The 20823-nt window shown below is 35.7% G+C and overlaps 1 protein-coding gene across 1 annotated transcript in view; it reads left to right on the top strand.

The window, feature by feature from the left end:
- Nucleotides 1-765: 765 nt before the first annotated feature.
- nubp1 (nucleotide binding protein 1 (MinD homolog, E. coli)) overlaps nt 766-20823 on the top strand; it is a 20741-nt gene continuing 683 nt past the window's right edge. Inside the window, exons 1-10 of the mRNA XM_016279459.1 lie at nt 766-842; nt 1507-1611; nt 1888-2015; nt 5528-5596; nt 5707-5739; nt 5837-5927; nt 13500-13654; nt 15145-15255; nt 18955-19057; nt 19380-19463. Of these exons, the coding sequence (XP_016134945.1) occupies nt 800-842; nt 1507-1611; nt 1888-2015; nt 5528-5596; nt 5707-5739; nt 5837-5927; nt 13500-13654; nt 15145-15255; nt 18955-19057; nt 19380-19463 (922 nt within the window). The 5' untranslated portion in view covers nt 766-799. The remainder of the gene's footprint in view (nt 843-1506; nt 1612-1887; nt 2016-5527; nt 5597-5706; nt 5740-5836; nt 5928-13499; nt 13655-15144; nt 15256-18954; nt 19058-19379; nt 19464-20823) is intronic.

Here is a 20823-nt window from a genome sequence, read left to right as displayed (position 1 = left end):
CCAGCACTGATAATAAATCAGCATATTAGAATGATTTCTGAAGGATCATGTGACGCTGAAGACTGGCGTAATGATGCTGAAAATACAGCTTTGCATCACAGGAGTAAATTAGATTTTAATGTATATTAAAATAGAAAAACGTTATTTTACATTATAATAATATTTCACAATATTACATTTTTTCCTGTACACCGCAAAATCCCCAGAGTTAAATCAACTCTGCTCAGAGTACATATTGGCCCAATCTACAGAGTGTTAAAATAACACTGAAGCCAAGTTAAACTTAATGGGATACTTACGCAATGAATTAATTGATGAGTGAGCATTAGTAACGAAAACCCGCTGTTAGCAATGTTGAAGATGAACAACTACTGCTCAGGCTTTTAGACATGAAAACATATCACATAATCCTCAACAGTGGTAACTCTGCTTCAGTGTTATTTTAACACTCTGTAGATTGGGACAATATGTACTCTGAGCAGAGTTGATTTAACTCTTGGGATTTTGCTGTGTATTTTTGATCAAATAAATGCAGCCTTGATGAGCATAAGAAACTCCTGAGGTTGGTTTGAGGTTAAAACATTAAAACTCGTTCTGATCCCAAACTTTTGACCGGTAGTGTATATATTCACATTTTACTTTTGACCGCCACACTGTGTGTAAAAATGGATTATTATGAATTATTTATGCACCCAATCAAATTGACCGCAATGTACTTACAAGTGACTGTGCGGAACCTTCGACACACAGCATTATTCGGGGAAGTTCATTGTCATTGCACCAGTGTCAGGAAGTGCGCATGTTTTTAAAGATGGCGGACGTTCCTAGTGATGCACCAGAACGTAAGTCCAATGAATGTTTATGCATTACGTTTTCACATTAAGTGAATCCCCCGTTTCTTAGGCTGTCATCGGTTTACAGTTTAAATGACACTTTCGCCAACATATCAGACACGTTTCGCTGTGCCTCTTTGATGTTTAATAATGTTATGAAATCGGGCATCTGTCATGTCAGAGAGTCTGTCAGAACAGCTGCCTGCACCTTTACATTACTGTTTACGTTAACATCCATAAATACAGTTACAGTTACAACATGCTGTCAAACTAAGTGTGGAAGCTTAGTTCTGGGGACGGTTGCAAAAACTGCTAGTCTTAAAAAGTCATCTAGATTTTTTTTCTTCGACTGGTCATAACTTTTTTAATTCAATTACTAAAAGGTAGTTTGGTCTAATTTGAATATCTAAAGTTCGACCAATTACCCCTTTTCTACTGGAGGTTGGTGAAACTAAGACCCACTTTAAAATAGTTACTATGTTTGTGCAACTGGCCCCTGGTCTTTCTTTGAATGGCATAGTGAACTTATGTCTAAGTCTGTCTGTCATTGTGTGTATTATTATTTGCTGTTAAAGACAGAAGAGGGAGGGCAAAACTTACAGAGGCATCTGTTCAGATACACACTGTACATGTCTATATTTTAATTGCTTTAATGTGTTGTAATTCTCTCTAGACTGTCCGGGCACAAGCAGTGATCAGGCTGGTAAAACATCAGCATGTCAAGGATGCCCAAACCAAACCATATGTGCGTCTGGTGCTGCCAAAGCTCCTGATCCAGGTATACATACATAAGTATATTGCGGCTAAAACTGGTCAGTTCTGTGTGAGCTTTGAATGTTCATAAAGAAAGAACAAACTAAAAAAAAAAAGATTTTTGAAATTGATTAAACTTTTCTTAATGTTATTCAAGGTCGATGGCATTTCATACTATGGCTTTTTAGATTTATCCTTCAGATATGTTAACGGATGATGATGTACAACATCAATGTTCTTTTTTTATTATAATAGCTCCATCTAAATCTGAAGTGTGTGACTTTGTTTTCTCTCGTTGCAGCCATAGAGGAAATCAGACAGAAATTGACCTCTGTGAAGCACAAGATTCTGGTGTTGTCTGGAAAAGGGGGTGTTGGGAAGAGCACGTTCAGCGCACATTTGTCTCATGCATTAGCTAGTGATGACTCCTGACGTTTTGGCAGATTGGCTTAAATATAAGCTGTTTAAGGATGTTTTTATAGTACATTGACCTCTTATATGTCAAAAGATCAAGGTAATTTGATTTCTCAGTTTATGACCTCTTTAAAATTGTTAAACCAGAAATACAAATAAGATTGGATAGCTTTGTAAATATTGTCTTGTAGCAGATGAGTTTGTTGACCTCTTTTATCATGTATTGTTGGTTGGTTTATCCATAAATTCTTGCAAGTGTACACAGGAGGAAAACATTTGTGTTGGTGTTCACATTAAAGCGGTTCAGTTGTTTTATTTAAAGCGTTGACTTGACAGTTAGTACAACTGCTACACATAGGACTGTGGCGTGTCAAATGGTACATTTACACTGACTTTGACTAAACTGACCAAATGATAGCATCTTAGTAGAAACCTTGTTAATTCTTGCATACCTTGATGTCTTCCTTTCTCTGTATAGGCTACTGCCTGAAAAGTTAGCATTGTTTGGATATCAGACAGACAATATTTGTCTCACTATTAATGTGATACCATTCAATGTTTTTCTATCAAGACTCAATTATGACCTGATCTTTTTGATTAAAAATGTTTTTTTTTACACTCATTGGAATATGAAATGCCACAACTAATTTAGATGTGCTGCAAGCCTAGCTCATATAGATTTTTTTAAAATAAAAAGCGCTTCATTTTGATTAATTTTCATTGTAGCTTATTGTTCAAATGGATTGTTTTGCCTTATAGCACTATGAATGTTAAATCACATTTCCAAACTCGCTCAGAAACGATTCTGAAATCGTATCGGACATTTTAAGTGTGGTGCCTTTAGTAAAACATTAACGTGTTAATCAGAATAGGAAAACCAACCAACTGCTGTGAAAAACATAACACTTATGCTTTTGAACTTGAATGTATCATTTCGAAAGAGCAGTGAACAAGAAAATCTTCTGTTTGCATATCGGCATCCTAGCCAAGCACTTCACAATAATTTTTCTCCATCTGAGACTGCTGGCTATTTTTAATGCATGGTAGAGCTCTGCGGCAGAAAGAGCTGTTTACTGGGTTCATTGAGAAGAGCACGGCTCTGACTGGGACTCTTTCTAAACCAGTGCACTTGGGGAGAGCTGTATTGATCTCGTCTCAACAAACTAATCTTCAATCCCTCAAACTATTTAAATCGCACAGCTTGGGGACTTCCACAGTGTGAAGCGCTCCATTGTTGGCAGACATCTAAAAAGCCGTGAGGAATCGAGTCCCACGCTCTCCGCTTCCAGTATTCAGAAGTGTTTTTAAAAGGTCTCACTGTGGAATTATGGGTCATGTCTTTTTTCTCTTACATCTCACTCTCTTTCCATTGTTAGATGGCAGTTTGTGCAACTGTATTTTTCTCTTTATTGATTTTTTTTTTCCTAGAGACTTCTACTATTTTTCAAGCACATATTGTATGTAGTAATGGGACCCTGTAGCCTGCAGGAAAAAATTTCCCTCAGAAGTGAATTTTGTTCTTTTAAACACATGGGAAGTAAACACTGTTTTATTCACAGTTTTTTTTTTGCATAAATTACAGTAAATTCACAATTTGGATGAAAGCACAGCTAATGTCTCTTTGCTTTTCTAGGAAGAGCATATAGGCTACAGTAGCCAAATCTGCATCTGGTCCCAAACAGGCCCGTTTGTGGAAGTTCCATATTCTCTCAAGAGGTCTGTGGGATTCTTAGCATTTTTGTTAGGTTAAGATGTGCTTTTCCACTCCTCACTCTTCGTGTATTTGATGAGCCCTGAGGGTTTCAGACATTGATTTAAGAAGGTCAAACAAGACACAGGAGCACGTACATTTGTGTTTCAATTACTGGAAAAGAAGAGCGGTTGCCAGAAGAAAAGTATTCAGACTCTGGGAGGAAGTGGTGTGATTTCCCCTTTAGCTCGCTGGAAGAATCCCTGACTTTTGCCACTATGGTCTTAGCCTCCCTACAACCCTGTTCACTGAGCGTCCATTTCCTGAGAGAGAGCGAGGGAACCTGGACGATTAAGTGGGGTTCTGTGCTCCTCCTCGTTTGCAGCTTTCACTCCAAAGTGTGCTTTCAGTAAATTTCCTTCAGGAAGCAGATGAACAGGGAGGGGAAATAAACAGCGTGTGACCCTACCGAGGGTGTTTTAAGGGCGTGCTGCTTAATTCAGCCGTTGACAAATAACATTTAACACAAGCCAGGGGAAAGAAGGTCATATGTTTAATTTGACTATATTTATTTTTGAACCAAATACATTTTAAACAAATGCTTTGAGAACTTGAAATAACATCATTGTTGATCCATTTAGGTGCATGTCATGTGCAACTTTTGTTGCATGAAAAGAGCTTTCATGGATCCAAAAAGTGAAATCATCAGCACATCTGGAATTTTTATCAGTTCCTATCATGTCCACAGATCAGTCACACGCACAAACTCTAACTCTAACTCTGGTGTGATCATCTAAACATACTGTATGCTGCAGTATAATCCATTGGGCATGCAGCAGCTCTCGGAGGTCTATTGTGTGTGTGTGTGTGTGTGTCATGTAAAAGAGTTTTGATGATCTGCTTTACAAAAGCCAGAAATATCCTAAATGATTCCCAGGTTTTTTTTTCTCCCCTTCATGACTAATGACATTTGCATCTGTTTCTGTGAGGCCCTGTTGAGGTGTTTGCAGTGATAGATAGATAGATAGATAAATAGGTATGAACCTCGATAGATAGATAGATGGATGCTTATTTTTTTACACTTATGTTTCTTTTCATTATTGGTACAATATGATCCAGTCTGTTGGCAAACTCAGATAGTTGTGTTTGCTGTATAATTAATTTGAATGAACTGCTCTGTAGTTTTGGCGGTATTTGTTGAAGTGTTCTGGATCTGTTTTCACGCACACTGACTCCCATTGAGCACTTTTCTTATGTCACAGTTCTGCTGCACATCTGGCCCAGAGTTCAAATATAACTATTAGGTCTGGTCACACCAAATCAAGGCTGTAGTACTGTACACTCAGACATGAGACCACAGACCTGATTTTTCATTCAAACCACATAGGCGGTGTAAAGGTTATGTTTCCCGGTCACAGCAGGGTAGAAGTGGCATTCAGAGATGAGTTTAAATAGCCTAAACGTGTGTTGGAGGTGGTTGTGGTCTTTGTGTATAGAGCGGGAACTGAAGTGATGGCCGTATGTAATGACTGAGTCCGTGCTGGTCAGACTGAAGCTGTATGTGTGCAACTGTGAGTTGCTGACTCGCTAAGCTATGCCACGCTGACATCTTGTGTTAACTTCATTGTATTGCGGTGGAGCAATTTTCAATTGCCATTAGGAAACCTGGGCTCAAATTCCAACCGTTTTGTTTTTGTTTTTTGCTTTGTTTAATACAGTAAATAATATGAGCAAGGTGTTTAAAGGCAAGGCACAACCTCATTAATCCATAATCCATATCCTTATTAAACAGCCTTATGCCAGTTTTTGTGCTTGAATTTATTCTTTCCTCTTCCAGGTTGCACTGCTAGATGTGGACATCTGTGGGCCATCTATACCAAAGATAATGGGGTTAGAGGGGGAGCAGGTATGTCGTATATCTCTGGCTTCATTGTGCTTCTTTTTTGTGACAGAATGCTGAGATATCTGACTGATTTATAGATGGGGAATGTCATTCTCTGCTTGTTTTCTCTGTAGGTTCATCAGAGCGGCTCAGGCTGGTCCCCAGTGGTGAGATCTTTTATATCTCTATTCTTTTGATTTGTGTTCTCAAGCATTTGTTACATTCTCAGGCATTCTTACATATGCATATATTCTCTCTGTCTAGTATGTTGAGGACAACTTGGCTGTCATGTCCATTGGCTTCCTGCTCAGTAGTCCAGATGATGCTGTTATCTGGAGAGGACCCAAAAAGAATGGTTGGTGCTTTATTTTAGCCCTGTCTTCTGTTGTACACATCAGGAATATTACATTTTTCATTTTCTTAAGTAGTTTCAATTGCATTCCTCAAAGACATGCAGTCTTATTTAGCTGTGAGTTGTATTGGAATCCAAACATGGCAAAAGTGTGACAATACGTGGGATCTGACTGCAGAGCAGTTATTTTTGAATCTATGGATCTGTTTACTTGCACTATAACGCTGATAGTCCAGGTCAAAACAAACAGAGCAGCCTGCACAAGACCACACAACCATTTGACCTATTTTAATTCTACCCAGAATGCTCTGCTTCAAAGTTCTTGGGGAATTCAGGCACCTAATCAATAGGCACTTGTTAAAAGCACATTAAACAGCCCCGATGATCTAAACAGCAATGACATGGCCTTGAAAAGCAATAAAAGTCATGCTGAAGTTTGAATTTCAGTTCAAACTAAAGTGGTGGGGGAAAAAATACAAAAAAAAAATTATGCAAATAAATGAACATAGTTCTAATCTGTTGATTTTTATTTATTTTTTACATTTTTATGTGGTGTCATAATTAAACTTAATGCCTTGATATGATTATGATTTATGGGAATAAAAAAATTTCAAATGGCACTTCATAAAAAAATAAAAAAATAAATGCCCTTTAGATGCCATCCTAAATATTGCCTTCTTTTAGGTCTAATCACATCCCAGTGTAAAAGACGACAGTTAGGGGACGTGGTGTTTTTCTGTGGGCAGCAGTCATGTGATTGTTGGTTTAATGGTTAAGGATGTCTTGGTGATGCATGTTTGGTTTCATGCAGCTGTTTTTAAGTGACATGTTTCCACTTGGTCAATCTGGAGTTTTCATTTCAGTAAACAGGTTTTTGTGCTAATCTCTGCCAACCGGTGTACAATAACTGGTGCTTCTTAAAAATCACATCATGATTAACTTTAGTGTAATTAAATAAACGATTTGTGTTCCAGTCGTAGCTGAAACAAGGGCAGCATTAGCTTCCAGCCACAATAAAACTCTGAAGCAGAAGTACTGCTTTCAAAATTAAAAAAAGTTTCCGTCCTGACAAGACAACACAATACACATACAGTGGGGAAAAAAAGTATTTAGTCAGCCATTGGCTGACTAAATACTTTTTTGCCCCACTGTATATAAGTATCATTAAAAAAAAGGATGTAAGTATTAAGTTTTTTAATTTCACATTTAAAAATCTAGTGTTTAATCATCACAAAATTACTCTAATTTGCCTCTTTGCATTGGAATTTAAAACCCTTTCTCTATTTTACCTTAAATACTACACTAATTGTAATAGAAGTAATATAAATTCTAGAAAAATATATTTTAAGTCATTAATGGACCATAATTGTTGCATATATTGTTGCATATTATTGCACAAATAGTATTTAGTATCAAAATATCATATAATATAGCTAAATATATAAATAACTAAAATATAGAACAATTTTTTAACTGAAGAAGAGTTAAGCTGTATCTCTCATCTTTTTAAGTGGGAGAACTTGCACAATTGTTGGCTGACTAAATACTTTTTTGCCCCACTGTATATAAGTATCATTAAAAAAAAGGATGTAAGTATTAAGTTTTTTAATTTCACATTTAAAAATCTAGTGTTTAATCATCACAAAATTACTCTAATTTGCCTCTTTGCATTGGAATTTAAAACCCTTTCTCTATTTTACCTTAAATACTACACTAATTGTAATAGAAGTAATATAAATTCTAGAAAAATATATTTTGTCATTAATGGACCATAATTGTTGCATATATTGTTGCATATTATCGCACAAATAGTATTTAGTATCAAAATATCATATAATATAGCTAAATATATAAATAACTTAAATATAGAACGATTTTTTAACTGAAAAAGAGTTAAGCTGTATGGTCACATTATAAGTAAGCAATAACTGAGGGTTAAATACAAGAAAACCATATTAATGTTGCCTCTCCATCACTCTCCAGAATAAAGTGATACTGTAAATGTGATCGACATAATCAATGCATAATATGCTGTAATGTTTACCAAAAATTGCTGCAAATTCCTGTGAAGTGAAGCTGTCGTCTTAAACCCATTCAAATTGATTGTCAACGCTGGTTTGGAGAGCTGGCGAGATCAAAGCTTGTCGCAACTCTGTTTTTCAATGGCTCTGGCTTTAACTGAAGCGCTACATTTTCTGATTTACGCCACATTAAGTGCGCCAAAACTATTTATTGTTTAAATTTCGTATTAAAACTTGAGAATTTGGCCAAAAAGGGTTGAGAGAAAATACGATGCGTGTCAGATCCGCGTCACGTTCAGCAGCGGCAGCTTAAGAAATAACAGCCAAAATAACCTAATAACCAGCTGCTGTGATGTCTATTAATCAAAGGACAAAGAAAAAAATTACTTTTATAGCTTTAAGGATTCATCTATATTTAATTTAGAATTTAGGGTTTGATAACTTCAATTTTAATTTCTGCTGAAGGGCACAGGTAAATATGACATAATGGGTCAATGTGAAAATTGTTTTAAGTTCACTTAAATTAGAAGTTATTTTTTAAAAGTCTAGTAAATGTTAAAATTGATAGCTCTCAATTATACTGTAATGTTGAAAGGCTATATATAGAGATCGACCGATATATAGATTTACCGATATTTTTCCCGATATTTAAGCATTTTACAATAATCAAATATCGGTTTTGTAATATCTAATTCACCGATAAATGAGAATTGAGCGCAGGATCGCCATTGCAGTGCATCTGAGAGCAAACAAGACAACAACAAAGGCATGACAAAGGCATGGTTCAGGTACTTGATTTGCTGTAGTTAGTAAACTTTATTTAACATAACAGCCATTTATACACAAATTAGATGCATTACATAAATGCCTGATATGTAGTTTATGCAGCTTGGCTCTAAGAAATAGAGACCAACTCACGGAGTCATGTAAAATAATCCATCAAGTCCTGTCCCAATAAAGACGTAACTTTGCATGAGTTAAATAATACAGCCATGAATGAGCGCATGTTGGAAATAAAAGTGCTGAATTGAATTCTCTCTCTGTTGTCTATGCTCATCGTTAGTCTCGTGAAGTCGGAGTCACATAGATAATACGCCAAGATCCTCTCCCAATAAAGACGTAACTTTGCATGAGTTAAATAATACAGCCATGAATGAGCGCATGTTGGAAATAAAAGCGTTGAATTTAATTCTCTCTCTGTTGTATATTTGCTCATCATTAGTCTCGTGAAGCCACTTTCATATTGCTGTTCACTCACCTGGTTGATGCTCAGGAAATGCTCCAGCACGGCCACCGCATGTAACTTTTAACAAGATTCACTTGTTTAAAACACCCTAAATTGTATTAACATTTACTATATAACCAATATTTCGCTAATAAACATCTAAATAAATTCAACTCTATGGAAATTAATTATTTAATATCTCCGCGAGCGATCGCAGTTTGAGTATAGTTCTGTGTAACTGCATAGCTAAACCGCGCTGTCCGCAGGCATTTCATAATCTAGAAGGACAAAAACATTATTAATAATTCTGATATAACATTCCAGTTGAGAAATGCAATAAAATACGATGTTTTGTTTGTTATATTCCAATATTCCAGAGAATATTATTCAGTGAATTAACATTATCAAGTGAATTATTATTGACTCTGTAGCTATTAAACAGCTTATAAACCTACTAAAACTGTAGTTTAAAATGAAGTTGATGACCCCTGTCCTTTATTTATTTTCTTCATTTGAAAACATTAGACATTTATTTTTCTTATTGTTAATATTAGTGTTGTTGCTGTTGATGCTTTTTATAAATAAAATGTTTTTTTTATTGTTGTAGTATGAAGATTAATTTTAACATGAATGACTGCTAATTTTCAACACTTAAAAAAAAAATAAAAAAAAAATAAAAAGATGACTGAAAAGAGGAAAAATCTAAGTGAAGTATGTTCTTACTTCACTTAGTCATTTATTTACTTTATAACAGTAAATAAATATCGGTTCTGCATATCGGTTATCGGGCACATAAACATGCAGATAATTGGTATCGGTTATAAAAAATACATTTCGGTCAATCACTAGCTACAGTGGGGAAAAATAGTATTTAGTCAGCCACCAATTGTGCAAGTTCTTGGGGGTGGAAACATCATGCTTTGGGGCTGTTTTTCTGCAAAGGGACCAGGACGACTGATCCGTGTAAATGATAGAATGAATGGGGCCATGTATTGTGAGATTTTGAGTGAAAACCTCCTTCCATCAGCAAGGGCATTGAAGATGAAACGTGGCTGGGTCTTTCAGCATGACAATGATCCCAAACACACTGCCCGGGCAACGAAGGAGTGGCTTTGTAAGAAGCATTTCAAGGTCCTGGAGTGGCCTAGCCCGTCTCCAGATCTCAACCCCATAGAAAATCTTTGGAGGGAGTTGAAAATCTGTGTTGCCCAGCGACAGCCCCAAAACATTACTGCTCTTGAGGAATGGGCCAAAATACCAGCAACAGTGTGTGACAACCTTGTGAAGACTTACAGAAAACGTTTGACCTCTGTCATTGCCAACAAAGTGTATATAACAAAGTATTGAGATGAAATTTTGTTATTGACCAAATACTTATTTTCCACCATAATTTGCCAATTAATTCTTTAAAAATCCTACAATGTGATTTTCTGGATTTTTTTTTCTCATTTTGTCTCTCATAGTTGAGGTATACCTATGATGAAAATTACAGGCCTCTCTCATCTTTTTAAGTGGGAGAACTTGCACAATTGGTGGCTGACTAAATACTTTTTTGCCCCACTGTATATATATATATATATATTTTGACAGATTGACAGCACTAATATAACTATTAGCGGAACTTGGATCAAATGCATTGAATGATGAAAAGCAGATGCATCTGATACTCATCTTTCTTTCTGCACCAAACCCGTTTATACTTTGTGCTACAAAGGAACAGAAAACTGGATGTCATGGGCAATAATGAGATGCTCAGAAAAGCTCTCTGATGAGAGCACGTGGCTCTGTTGATCTGAAGCACTAAGTTAGATTTAGGCCGGATGGGTTTCACTTCCTTAGTTCTGTATTTTAACCACTGTCTTATCTGTGATGATGACTGATTTCCTTTACTGTGCGCTTCACAGGTGTACTGAATGTAGCTTCCTTTAGAGTTGAGATACAGTATTGGACAAGGTGTTGATTAGCTCCATTAATATACATACAGGAGCTGAATGACTCTTGCTGTTGAACTTCATGTACACAAGAGTTATATATGGCATGCCATAGCAGATTTCGAGCACATTTATTTGATCAACTAAATAAATCGAGTGGGAGGAGCTGTTGTTGTTGCTTTTGTTTTTCATTTCAGGAAGTAGCATTGTGTGATTCAAGGGAAGTTGACGTGATGTCTAATGAGTTGACTGTGATGTTAACGTGTAATGAGTTGACCATGATGTTAACGTGTACTTTTTTTCCATTTTGGCCCAAGTATTCTTTTTTGACTGTATTTTGACTATAACTATGTGTGCTCATTTAGCATGGGTGGGGAGTTTGGTAGGACAATGATTATTATGCAACATGAATGTTTTTGTGTGACACGTTTGGTTTGGTGTCATACCAAATGTATTATATTGTTTTTACTCCGTTATCTGTGTATTTACTGTGTAATCTATGTGGTTTCTATTTACTTTAGAGTTGTGAGAAAGGCTTACTGTAAGTTAAGATGGCCTTGTCTGAATGGTAAAGGCATCAGAAAATCTGGATTATACTCCAGATGTAAAAAGTATAACAACAAAATGGCACTGTTTCATGCATACAACAACAAACATGATGCAAGCCATGATGTCTGATTCACAAACAACTGACTGTACTTTTTATTGTGTCAGCCAAAAGATTCACACAACTGCCTCACTAGTGAGTTAGTGGAATTAATCTGGCTCATTCAGTCAGTGAATCATTCTGAATCTGCCACTAACATTTTGTTTAGTTGTCTTATTCTACATTAACCCAGGAAACCGAATTTTGTTGTCATCAATTATTAATGGTATTTAAAAAAACATTCAGATATTTGACAAAAATAATATTGGTTATTATTTAACATTTGAGGGTTTATTTTTGAATTAAGTGAAAGTTAAGGGAAAATTTGAAGCACTTTTGAATGACAGTCTTTGTCAGATACTTCAGAAATATCAACAAAATGTAATTTGGCTCCAAATGTGTCATTAAGAGCCAATGGCTTGCTATTTGTTTGTTTTTTAGAGGAAGTAAATCACTATATGTGTACTGAATATCTGCATGATTACAGCCTATTTACGTAGACAGTTTTGGCATCTCGGATACAAACATATTGGATCAGAATTCATTGTGGTGCACATCAAGCATCAAAACACTATAGTGTACAAACAGAAGGATTTTGTGTTCAGAGTTGTCTTGAGTAGCAAATCTGTTTGCTTGCTTGATTTTCACTGATACTGCATCTCACACTGAAGTGCTAAACACTGCAGTTTTTGCAACATCATATAGATCACTCTGATAACGTCTGGTTCCATGCCATCAATCAGCTTATAGCTTTGAGTTTAAAGTCTGTGTGAACCGGAAGTTGCTGCCGAATTTATTTCAGTGTAGTGATGTATTTCCAGCTGAAATGGAATATTGGGCATGGTTTTATGTTTGCGCTCCTCCTCTCTGTCTTTCACTCTTAGCAATCTAATGGTCGGAGGGGTGTGTTTAAGGATATTCTGCCCAAGCCGTCAAACTGACTTCATTAGAAAAGGAATGCCATTACAGAGCGGTAATAAATGTGCAGATTTTGATTAAATATTACGAAGACAAACAATTTTTGAGGGGGGGGTGGGTGTTGGTGCGATCGCGTTTGCATCAGTTGCACTGCCCAAAGGACAGCCCTGGTTGTTTTATGTTATGGTTGTGGAGTGTCCTTGTCTCAAGATGGCACCGCGAATGGCAGCCAGGACGCTGATCTATGCAATTCTTCTGCTGTTTTAGTTTGTTGTTCTCTGTATTGTCAGTCAAAAAAAACTAAAAAAAACAGTTTTCAGCCAACGACCCAGCATCAGTATGGACTGGTCTGAGGAACATCACTAAGTACGAGACACCACCCCCACAGTCTGTTGAGAATCAACAACTGACTGATGATCTGAATGTGTTTTACTGCAGATTCGAAAAGCCCAGTCTCTCAGCCCACACCCACTCTGATCTGCACTTCACACTTCACACTTCACCTACCCCCCCCTGCAACCCCCCTTCCTGTCTCCCCCACCATTCCACCTGCGCTTAAGGTCTGTGTACACCACGTGAACCGCGTGAACAGACTAACAGACTAAGAAAGCTTCAGGCCCAGACAGTGTTTCACCTGCCTGTTAAAAAGTCTGCACTGACCAACACAGATCATTCTATATTTGGAATACAGAACAAACATTCATTTCCTATGAAGCTGCTTTGAATGATATGTATTGTCATAAGGACTATACAAACAAATGGGAAATTAATTGAATTCATTGACTTGTTTGTTATGGTGCATTGTGACACTTTCAGTATTTTGCTAATGTTTAGGCATGATAAAACAGTTTCTGAGGGATGTGGACTGGGGAGAAGTGGACTATCTGATCGTAGACACGCCTCCAGGAACTTCTGATGAGCATTTGTCCATCGTGCAGTATCTCAGCAGCGCTGGCATCGACGGAGCCGTCATCATCACCACCCCGCAGGTGAACAGCTGAACAGTAGCACTCAGATGTGTCAAACGCTGTGCATGTTCCAGGAAGTTGCTTTTATATGTTGTGATCTAGTTTGCATTATAAAAATAAAATATTAAAATAAAAAGATTTGCATTATAAAAAAAATAGTTTGATTTTAATCATGAGTTCAGATGTATTGACGTTTGAGGAACAAGGTTTTCACACTTAACTGAAAGTTTGTTTAGGCATGATAAAACAGTTTCTGAGGGATGTGGACTGGGGAGAAGTGGACTATCTGATCGTAGACACGCCTCCAGGAACTTCTGATGAGCATTTGTCCATCGTGCAGTATCTCAGCAGCGCTGGCATCGACGGAGCCGTCATCATCACCACCCCGCAGGTGAACAGCTGAACAGTAGCACTCAGATGTGTCAAACGCTGTGCATGTTCCAGGAAGTTGCTTTTATATGTTGTGATCTAGTTTGCATTATAAAAATAAAATATTACAAAATATTAAAATAAAAAGATTTGCATTATAAAAAAAATAGTTTGATTTTAATCATGAGTTCAGATGTATTGACGTTTGAGGAACAAGGTTTTCACACTTAACTGAAAGTTAAAAAAAAATTGTTTATTTCCTGCACGCTAACAGTGAAGTGGAACTCGGTGTGAACAATGTATAAAAAAAGAAAAAAGTTATGTCTTCAGACAAATTGCACACATGCTTCAAGCCATCATTCATTTCTCCGAGTTGTTTCATCATTCATTATTGTTTATAGTCTTTCATTGCAATTCTGTGATAGGACACAGAAATGCACTTACACGTCCTTTAATAAATAGCCAAAGGTCATAGTTTGTTTGTTTGTTTGTTGTTGTTGTTGGTAGGCAGTATTCTGCAATACCAGACTGTGTTGGAGCAATACACTTTAAGTTAAATATTTGTTTTGTAGGTGTTAGGGTCACCCTTGTTGTGGCACTTTGCTGCCACTACTGCACATGAGAAGAAAAGTAGCAGCCAACTGAAACAATTTTGGTTTAACACTTTATTTTAAGGTGTTCTTATTACACGTTACATGTGCTTACTATTATAATAACAATAAATGATGCATAATTACATGCAACTAACCCTAAGCCAAACCCTAACCATAAAGTAAGTACATGTAGTTAATAAATATTACTCAGTACTTAAACGTATAATTACATTGTAACAAGGATGCCTTAAAATAAAGTAAACCAATTTTGCTGTATTCGTAATTTGTTTATAGGAATAACATGTAATAATCCTTATTAAGTATGTTTTGATTGCTGTATAAATTTTTTTTTATTTTTTATTGTTCCCTTCTCAAATAGGAAGTATCTTTGCAGGATGTGAGAAAAGAGATCCGATTCTGTATAAAGGTCAAAATACCTATCATAGGTGTGATTGAAAATGTTTATAGGAATAACATGTAATAATCCTTATTAAGTATGTTTTGATTGCTGTATAAATTTTTTTTTTTTATTGTTCCCTTCTCAAATAGGAAGTATCTTTGCAGGATGTGAGAAAAGAGATCCGATTCTGTATAAAGGTCAAAATACCTATCATAGGTGTGATTGAAAACATGAGTGGCTTTGTTTGTCCTAAATGCAAGGTATAGTATTCGTGTTTAAACACAGTATCTTACAGCAAAACACAGCACACATCACCCTTGACGTTTTCTGTATGTTGCACATGATTTTTGTGTAATGAAGTTTGAGATTGTCTTCTTTTTGTTTTATTTTTATTGGCATTATTTACTCACCCCTGTGTCGTTCCAACCTGTATGGCTTCCTTTCTTACATGGAACACAAAAAGGAGAAATTTGAAAGAATTTTTTTCCAGGCAATTACAATTAATGGCGTCTAGAGCTTTCAAGCTTCAAAGAGGATGCGAAAGCACCATTAAGTATCAGGAGAGAAGTCAATTGATCATATGATGATGTATGACTGAAATTTACACTACTGTTTAAAAGTTTGCAGCAGTGTTAATTTTGCCAGCAAATTTTGATTTAGTTTTAGTCGTAGTCTTTTGACTAAAATGCCGTTTAGTTTTAGTCATATTTTAGTAATCTGAATTGTTTTTAGTTTTAGTCTAGTTTTAGTTGACTAAATATCATATAGTTTTAGTCGACTAAATCTACAGTAAATTTAGTTGGCTAAAATCTAATGGGTTTAGTTACAGTGCTTTTATTAAGCATTTCTCAAAAATTTCCAAACTCATTATATAAGTTTGATATTAAGGTTTTATCATGATAGACATCGATATAACTGCAGTGACACGCAACATGCCTTTGTTGAAATTAAATAAAACCACTTCTCATAAAGAACAAGAACATGGTCTTCGTTTTAATGAAATACCAATGGTTATATAGGCTAATTATGCATTCTTTGTAGCAACTTGTTTACCATATTCTTCATTCTTTGAAGCAGACATATTTATTTCTATAAATAAATTTAGATTAATCTTTAGAGCTACTAAAGTTTTTCGGTCAAGAGCAGTGCGTGATTTTCTGTCTTTCTTTTGTTGCTTGATTAACATCAATGACTCGGACAATAGCAACTAAATTAGGCTGCTATCCCTGGCTTTAAAACCGAATACACAGCTGCAATGTACTGATACATGTTCTCCCTACTGTTTACATTCACGTAATCAACTGTGTTGACGTGAATACTCGTCAAAACGGACAATTCGACATAATTTTGTGTGTAATTCTCCGTTCATGCGACGTGAAAGTACTCGCGTGCTGTGAGTCCAGTGTTGCCAACTCATTTTCGGGGGAAGTTGCTAAAGGAAGGTTGATTTGTTGCTAAAAGTTTGCTAAATGATGTTGTGATGGCATTGCGTGATGATGTCATTACGTAATCACGATGCAAAATTTTGTCAAATCTCAGCAAAAACGTGTATATATATATATATTATATATGTTCATTTAGATTTGTTCGTAGCAATATAAATGCATAATATAATATTAAAATATAAATAACTATTTTTAAATCCATTGAATTATCGAAAACGTACACATTTTTGAACGATTACAATTTAAGTTTTATACTTTAAGGCAGTTTATTTGTATGCTGCACTCTAAGAAATGTAGAAAAAATAATGCACAATCTACTGTGTTAATATGAAGGAATTTTCTGGATTGATTTTTCCACAGGTTTTTGTACCTGCATTTTTAATTACGCATTGTATTTTGTGTTTTCGGGTTACAACGGATAACGGATAATGTCCTGGAAAATTACTAGCACCTTTTCCATTTTTCTGCATATTTTTCTTACAGTGTACTGTAAGAAACCGTGTAACTCATCAACAATCAAGCTACTAACAAAGTGTCTCATAAATGAAAAATAACAGTATTTGATTATTATTATTATTACTATTAAACAATTGCAAATAGCAGCTAACTTAATTCCTGTAACGTGTGTACTGCTAGGCATCTTTGGTTTCCTCTTTTTGTGTAATTTAAATGGTAAATTGTGCCTTTTTATCGTTTGAATCACTTATCAAAAGTTGCTTAAAGCTGCCAAATAAATTAAAAAAAATAGCTAAATTTGTTGCTAGGTGCTTTTGGAAGAAAAAGTTGCTAAATTTAGCAACAAAATTGCTAAGTTGGCAACACTGTGTGAGACGCGCTCTCTGTGTGTGTAAGTTTCAGTGTTTTCACTCAGAAAACCAGATGAATTGAGTTTTCTCTTGCGTCGTCAGATTTATCCATGTGTCTGCTCTTCTCTTACTCCAACATATTGACATTTTTGAACGTTTTATGCGACGTACAGCAAGTGTAACCCGCCGGTTCATATGTACGCAATACGCATCTAACCTCCGAACCACGCAGCAGATTCGTTCTGAATGAATCTCTTCCCAAATCGTCCCTCCCTAACATTTTCGTCTCGTTTTTATTCGTTGACGAAAATGTCAATAGATTTACGTCATAGTTTTTGTCATTCAAAAAGAGTTTTGGTTCGTTATCGTCTCGTTGTCGTCGGTGAAAGTAACGTTATTTCTGTGTCTGTGCGCTCAAAAACCCAGACAATTGAGTTTTCTCTTGCGTCGTCAGATTTATCCATGTGTCTGCTCTTCTCTTACTCCAACATATTGACATTTTTGAACGTTTTATGCGACGTACAGCAAGTGTAACCCGCCGGTTCATATGTACGCAATACGCATCTAACCTCCGAACCACGCAGCAGATTCGTTCTGAATGAATCTCTTCCCAAATCGTCCCTCCCTAACATTTTCGTCTCGTTTTTATTCGTTGACGAAAATGTCAATAGATTTACGTCATAGTTTTTGTCATTCAAAAAGAGTTTTGGTTCGTTATCGTCTCGTTGTCGTCGGTGAAAAAAATGTCGTTGACGAAAATTATTCATCAGTAAAATTAACATTGGTTTGCAGTCAGTAAGGCAGAAAGCAATTAATACTTTAATTCATCAAGAATGCATTAAATTGATTCAAAAATGATAGTAAAGACATTTATAATAAAAAAAACACTTCAGTTTTTAAATAAATGCTGTCCTTTTGAACTTTCAATTCTTTAAAGAATACTGAAAAAATCTTTCCACAAAAATATTAAGCGGCACAAAGGTTTGATAATAATAAGAAATGTTTCTTGAGCATATACTGGATATTAGAATGATTTCTAAAGGATCATGTGACACTGAAGACTGGAGTAATGATGCTGAAAATTCAGCTTTGCCATCACAGGAATAAATTATTTTTTTTTAAATATAGTCATTCTAAATTTTCATTATATTTTACAATATAATTTTTTTTTTTAATCAAATAAATGAAGCCTTGGTGAGCATAAGAGACTTCTTTCAAAAACATTTAGAAAAATCTTGCAGACCTTTATATGCTATTATAAGTCGTTATTTACGGATATCATTCCAACTATTCTTTTAGTAGCATCCTTAAAACGAACGTTTATCCAGTTCATAAAATCACTCGGAATAATTCATTTGTAGGTCTGACCGATCCGGTTCTTGAGTTCTGACAGTCAGTCGCCAACAGCCAATGGAAAGGAAGATTATCCGGGAATAACATCTTAAATTCTGTTCTCTGTCACATGAAGCTGTTATAGTTCTTCATAGACTTGGGTTGTGTGGACTACTTTGATGATCCCTTTGTATTATTTTTGAAGCTAGTATATTCCGTTGCACTTGCATGGAAAAGAGCGATTAATGTGTTCTATAGAAGAAAAAAGTCATTCATGTTTTGAACAACGCAAGAGTGAGTAATAAAATATTGCATTGTGGAATCAACTGCCACATTATATATTGGTTTTTGATACCCCTTTTCTTTCTGTTGACAGAATACATCACAGATATTTCCTCCGACCACAGGAGGAGCACAGAGAATGTGTGAAGAACTAAATCTCCCTCTTTTGGGCAGCGTACCCTTGGATCCACGGATAGGTACAAAAAGCTTTAGTCTTTTACCATTCACAAGGAAGAGAATGCTTTAAACCGGATTAAATTCAACAGAGTTGAAATATCATTCTACAGTTGTTCCGCTGTGGTCAGGACATGAGGAAGTTTAATTTACATCATAACACTGCGGTGCAATCCAATTCTTCATTTTGTGAGAGTGTTTCCTTGTTTTTATATTTACACCTTGTAGTCAGTGAATCAAGTACCAAAAAACTCCCTACAGTGATTCTTTTAAAGCGTCTGAAGAAAAGTCAGCAGCCAGCAGTTTCTAGTTCTCTAAATGCACTTCCACATTTTGCCTTTCAAGGGAAAAGCTGTGACGAAGGAAAGTCTTTCCTAACTGAAGTTCCAGACTCTCCTGCTGCAGTGGCCTATCAGAATATTGTCCAGAGTAAGTTATCCAAATCCCAGCAAGCATCTCTTTACTAACCTGCCTCACACTTAAGCTGATACACTGCCATTACTAACCATTCTGGTAATGCTGCTTTAGTGTGTTACCTAACAGTCTGGAGTACTGATATTGATAAACCAAGAATGGCAAGCTTTGCCAGAGGCAAAAAGTCAGGTTAGGTTACACCTGACACTGAAGGAAATCAACTGCAAAGACAGTGAATGTGTTAACACTTTGATCGAGTTAACTGATTTCCCCATTCCTTTTATGAAGAACCTGTTTGTTATGGTTTTTAAATGAATCAAGAAACTCATTGAGCATAAGACATAATCTTGATTTGAGTGCCAAGAATCCCCAAAATAGCTTTTTGAGAACTTGTGTATACAGACCCTGTCTTCCTCTTTTTCTTGTTGCTTGAACACGCTGCACTTGGTATATTTCTCTTTATCCATATACACTCCCCTGCCATGAGGTATACTTGCTTGTTTAATGACATCTTCAGGTCATGTGGTAGAAACTCAGTTCATACATATATATATATATAGCTGCTTAAATCAAAAATCAGAATGGAGGAACAATGAGATCTGTGATTGTGGCTAAAGCAACGATTGGAGTATCTCTGAAACGTCTGATCTCCTAAACAAACTGTAGTTCAGAACTTACAGAGGATGCAAATAAATGAATAAATAAATCGATCAATTTACAAATGTATTCTTACATAAATTTTAGAATTAAATTAAATCCAACAGCTTTTCAGAAACTTGTTTGTCAAAATGTTGATTGGCAACCTTGGAATTTCATAACCGTTTTAAAACCCTCACCTGATTTTTGTTCTAGAATAATATTTGTTGAATATTTGTTCAATGTTGAACTCGAAGAATGCAGCAACATTAAAACTTTGTGTAAAAAAAAAAAGCTATTTGTTTTTGCAATGATGTAAAATGATTAAATATCACTTTTCATGCTAGGCCAATTTTTAATGATAATAATAATAATAATAAATTTTATTTATAACACTTTATATTAAACAAAATCTCAAAGTGCTACAAATTCGAAAAAGAAAAGAAAAAACTATAATATTCAGTGTAACCAGATTTTGCTGGGTGAGCAGGTGCTATCAGTAACTATGGTGATATGAGAAGAATCCTGCTAAATGTGTTCTGAAATACTTGCAGATTTCTTCACAGACATATTTAACACATCCTTCAACTAAGCCCCTGAGTGTATATCTCATATTAGAGAAGACTTGTTGAAATATAGACTATATACTATGTTCACAAAAGTCTAATTTCAAGGAAATAATGTTTAGCTTGTGAGAATGAGGAAATCCCCCCCCCCCCCCCCCTTTTTTTTTTTTTTG

Source organism: Sinocyclocheilus grahami, unplaced genomic scaffold (genome assembly GCF_001515645.1).
Source record: "Sinocyclocheilus grahami isolate Dianchi unplaced genomic scaffold, SAMN03320097.WGS_v1.1 scaffold130.1, whole genome shotgun sequence".
Lineage (NCBI taxonomy): Eukaryota > Metazoa > Chordata > Actinopteri > Cypriniformes > Cyprinidae > Sinocyclocheilus > Sinocyclocheilus grahami.
The sequence above is the reverse complement of the archived record's forward strand: the minus strand, read 5'-3'. Positions and strand labels throughout refer to the sequence as shown.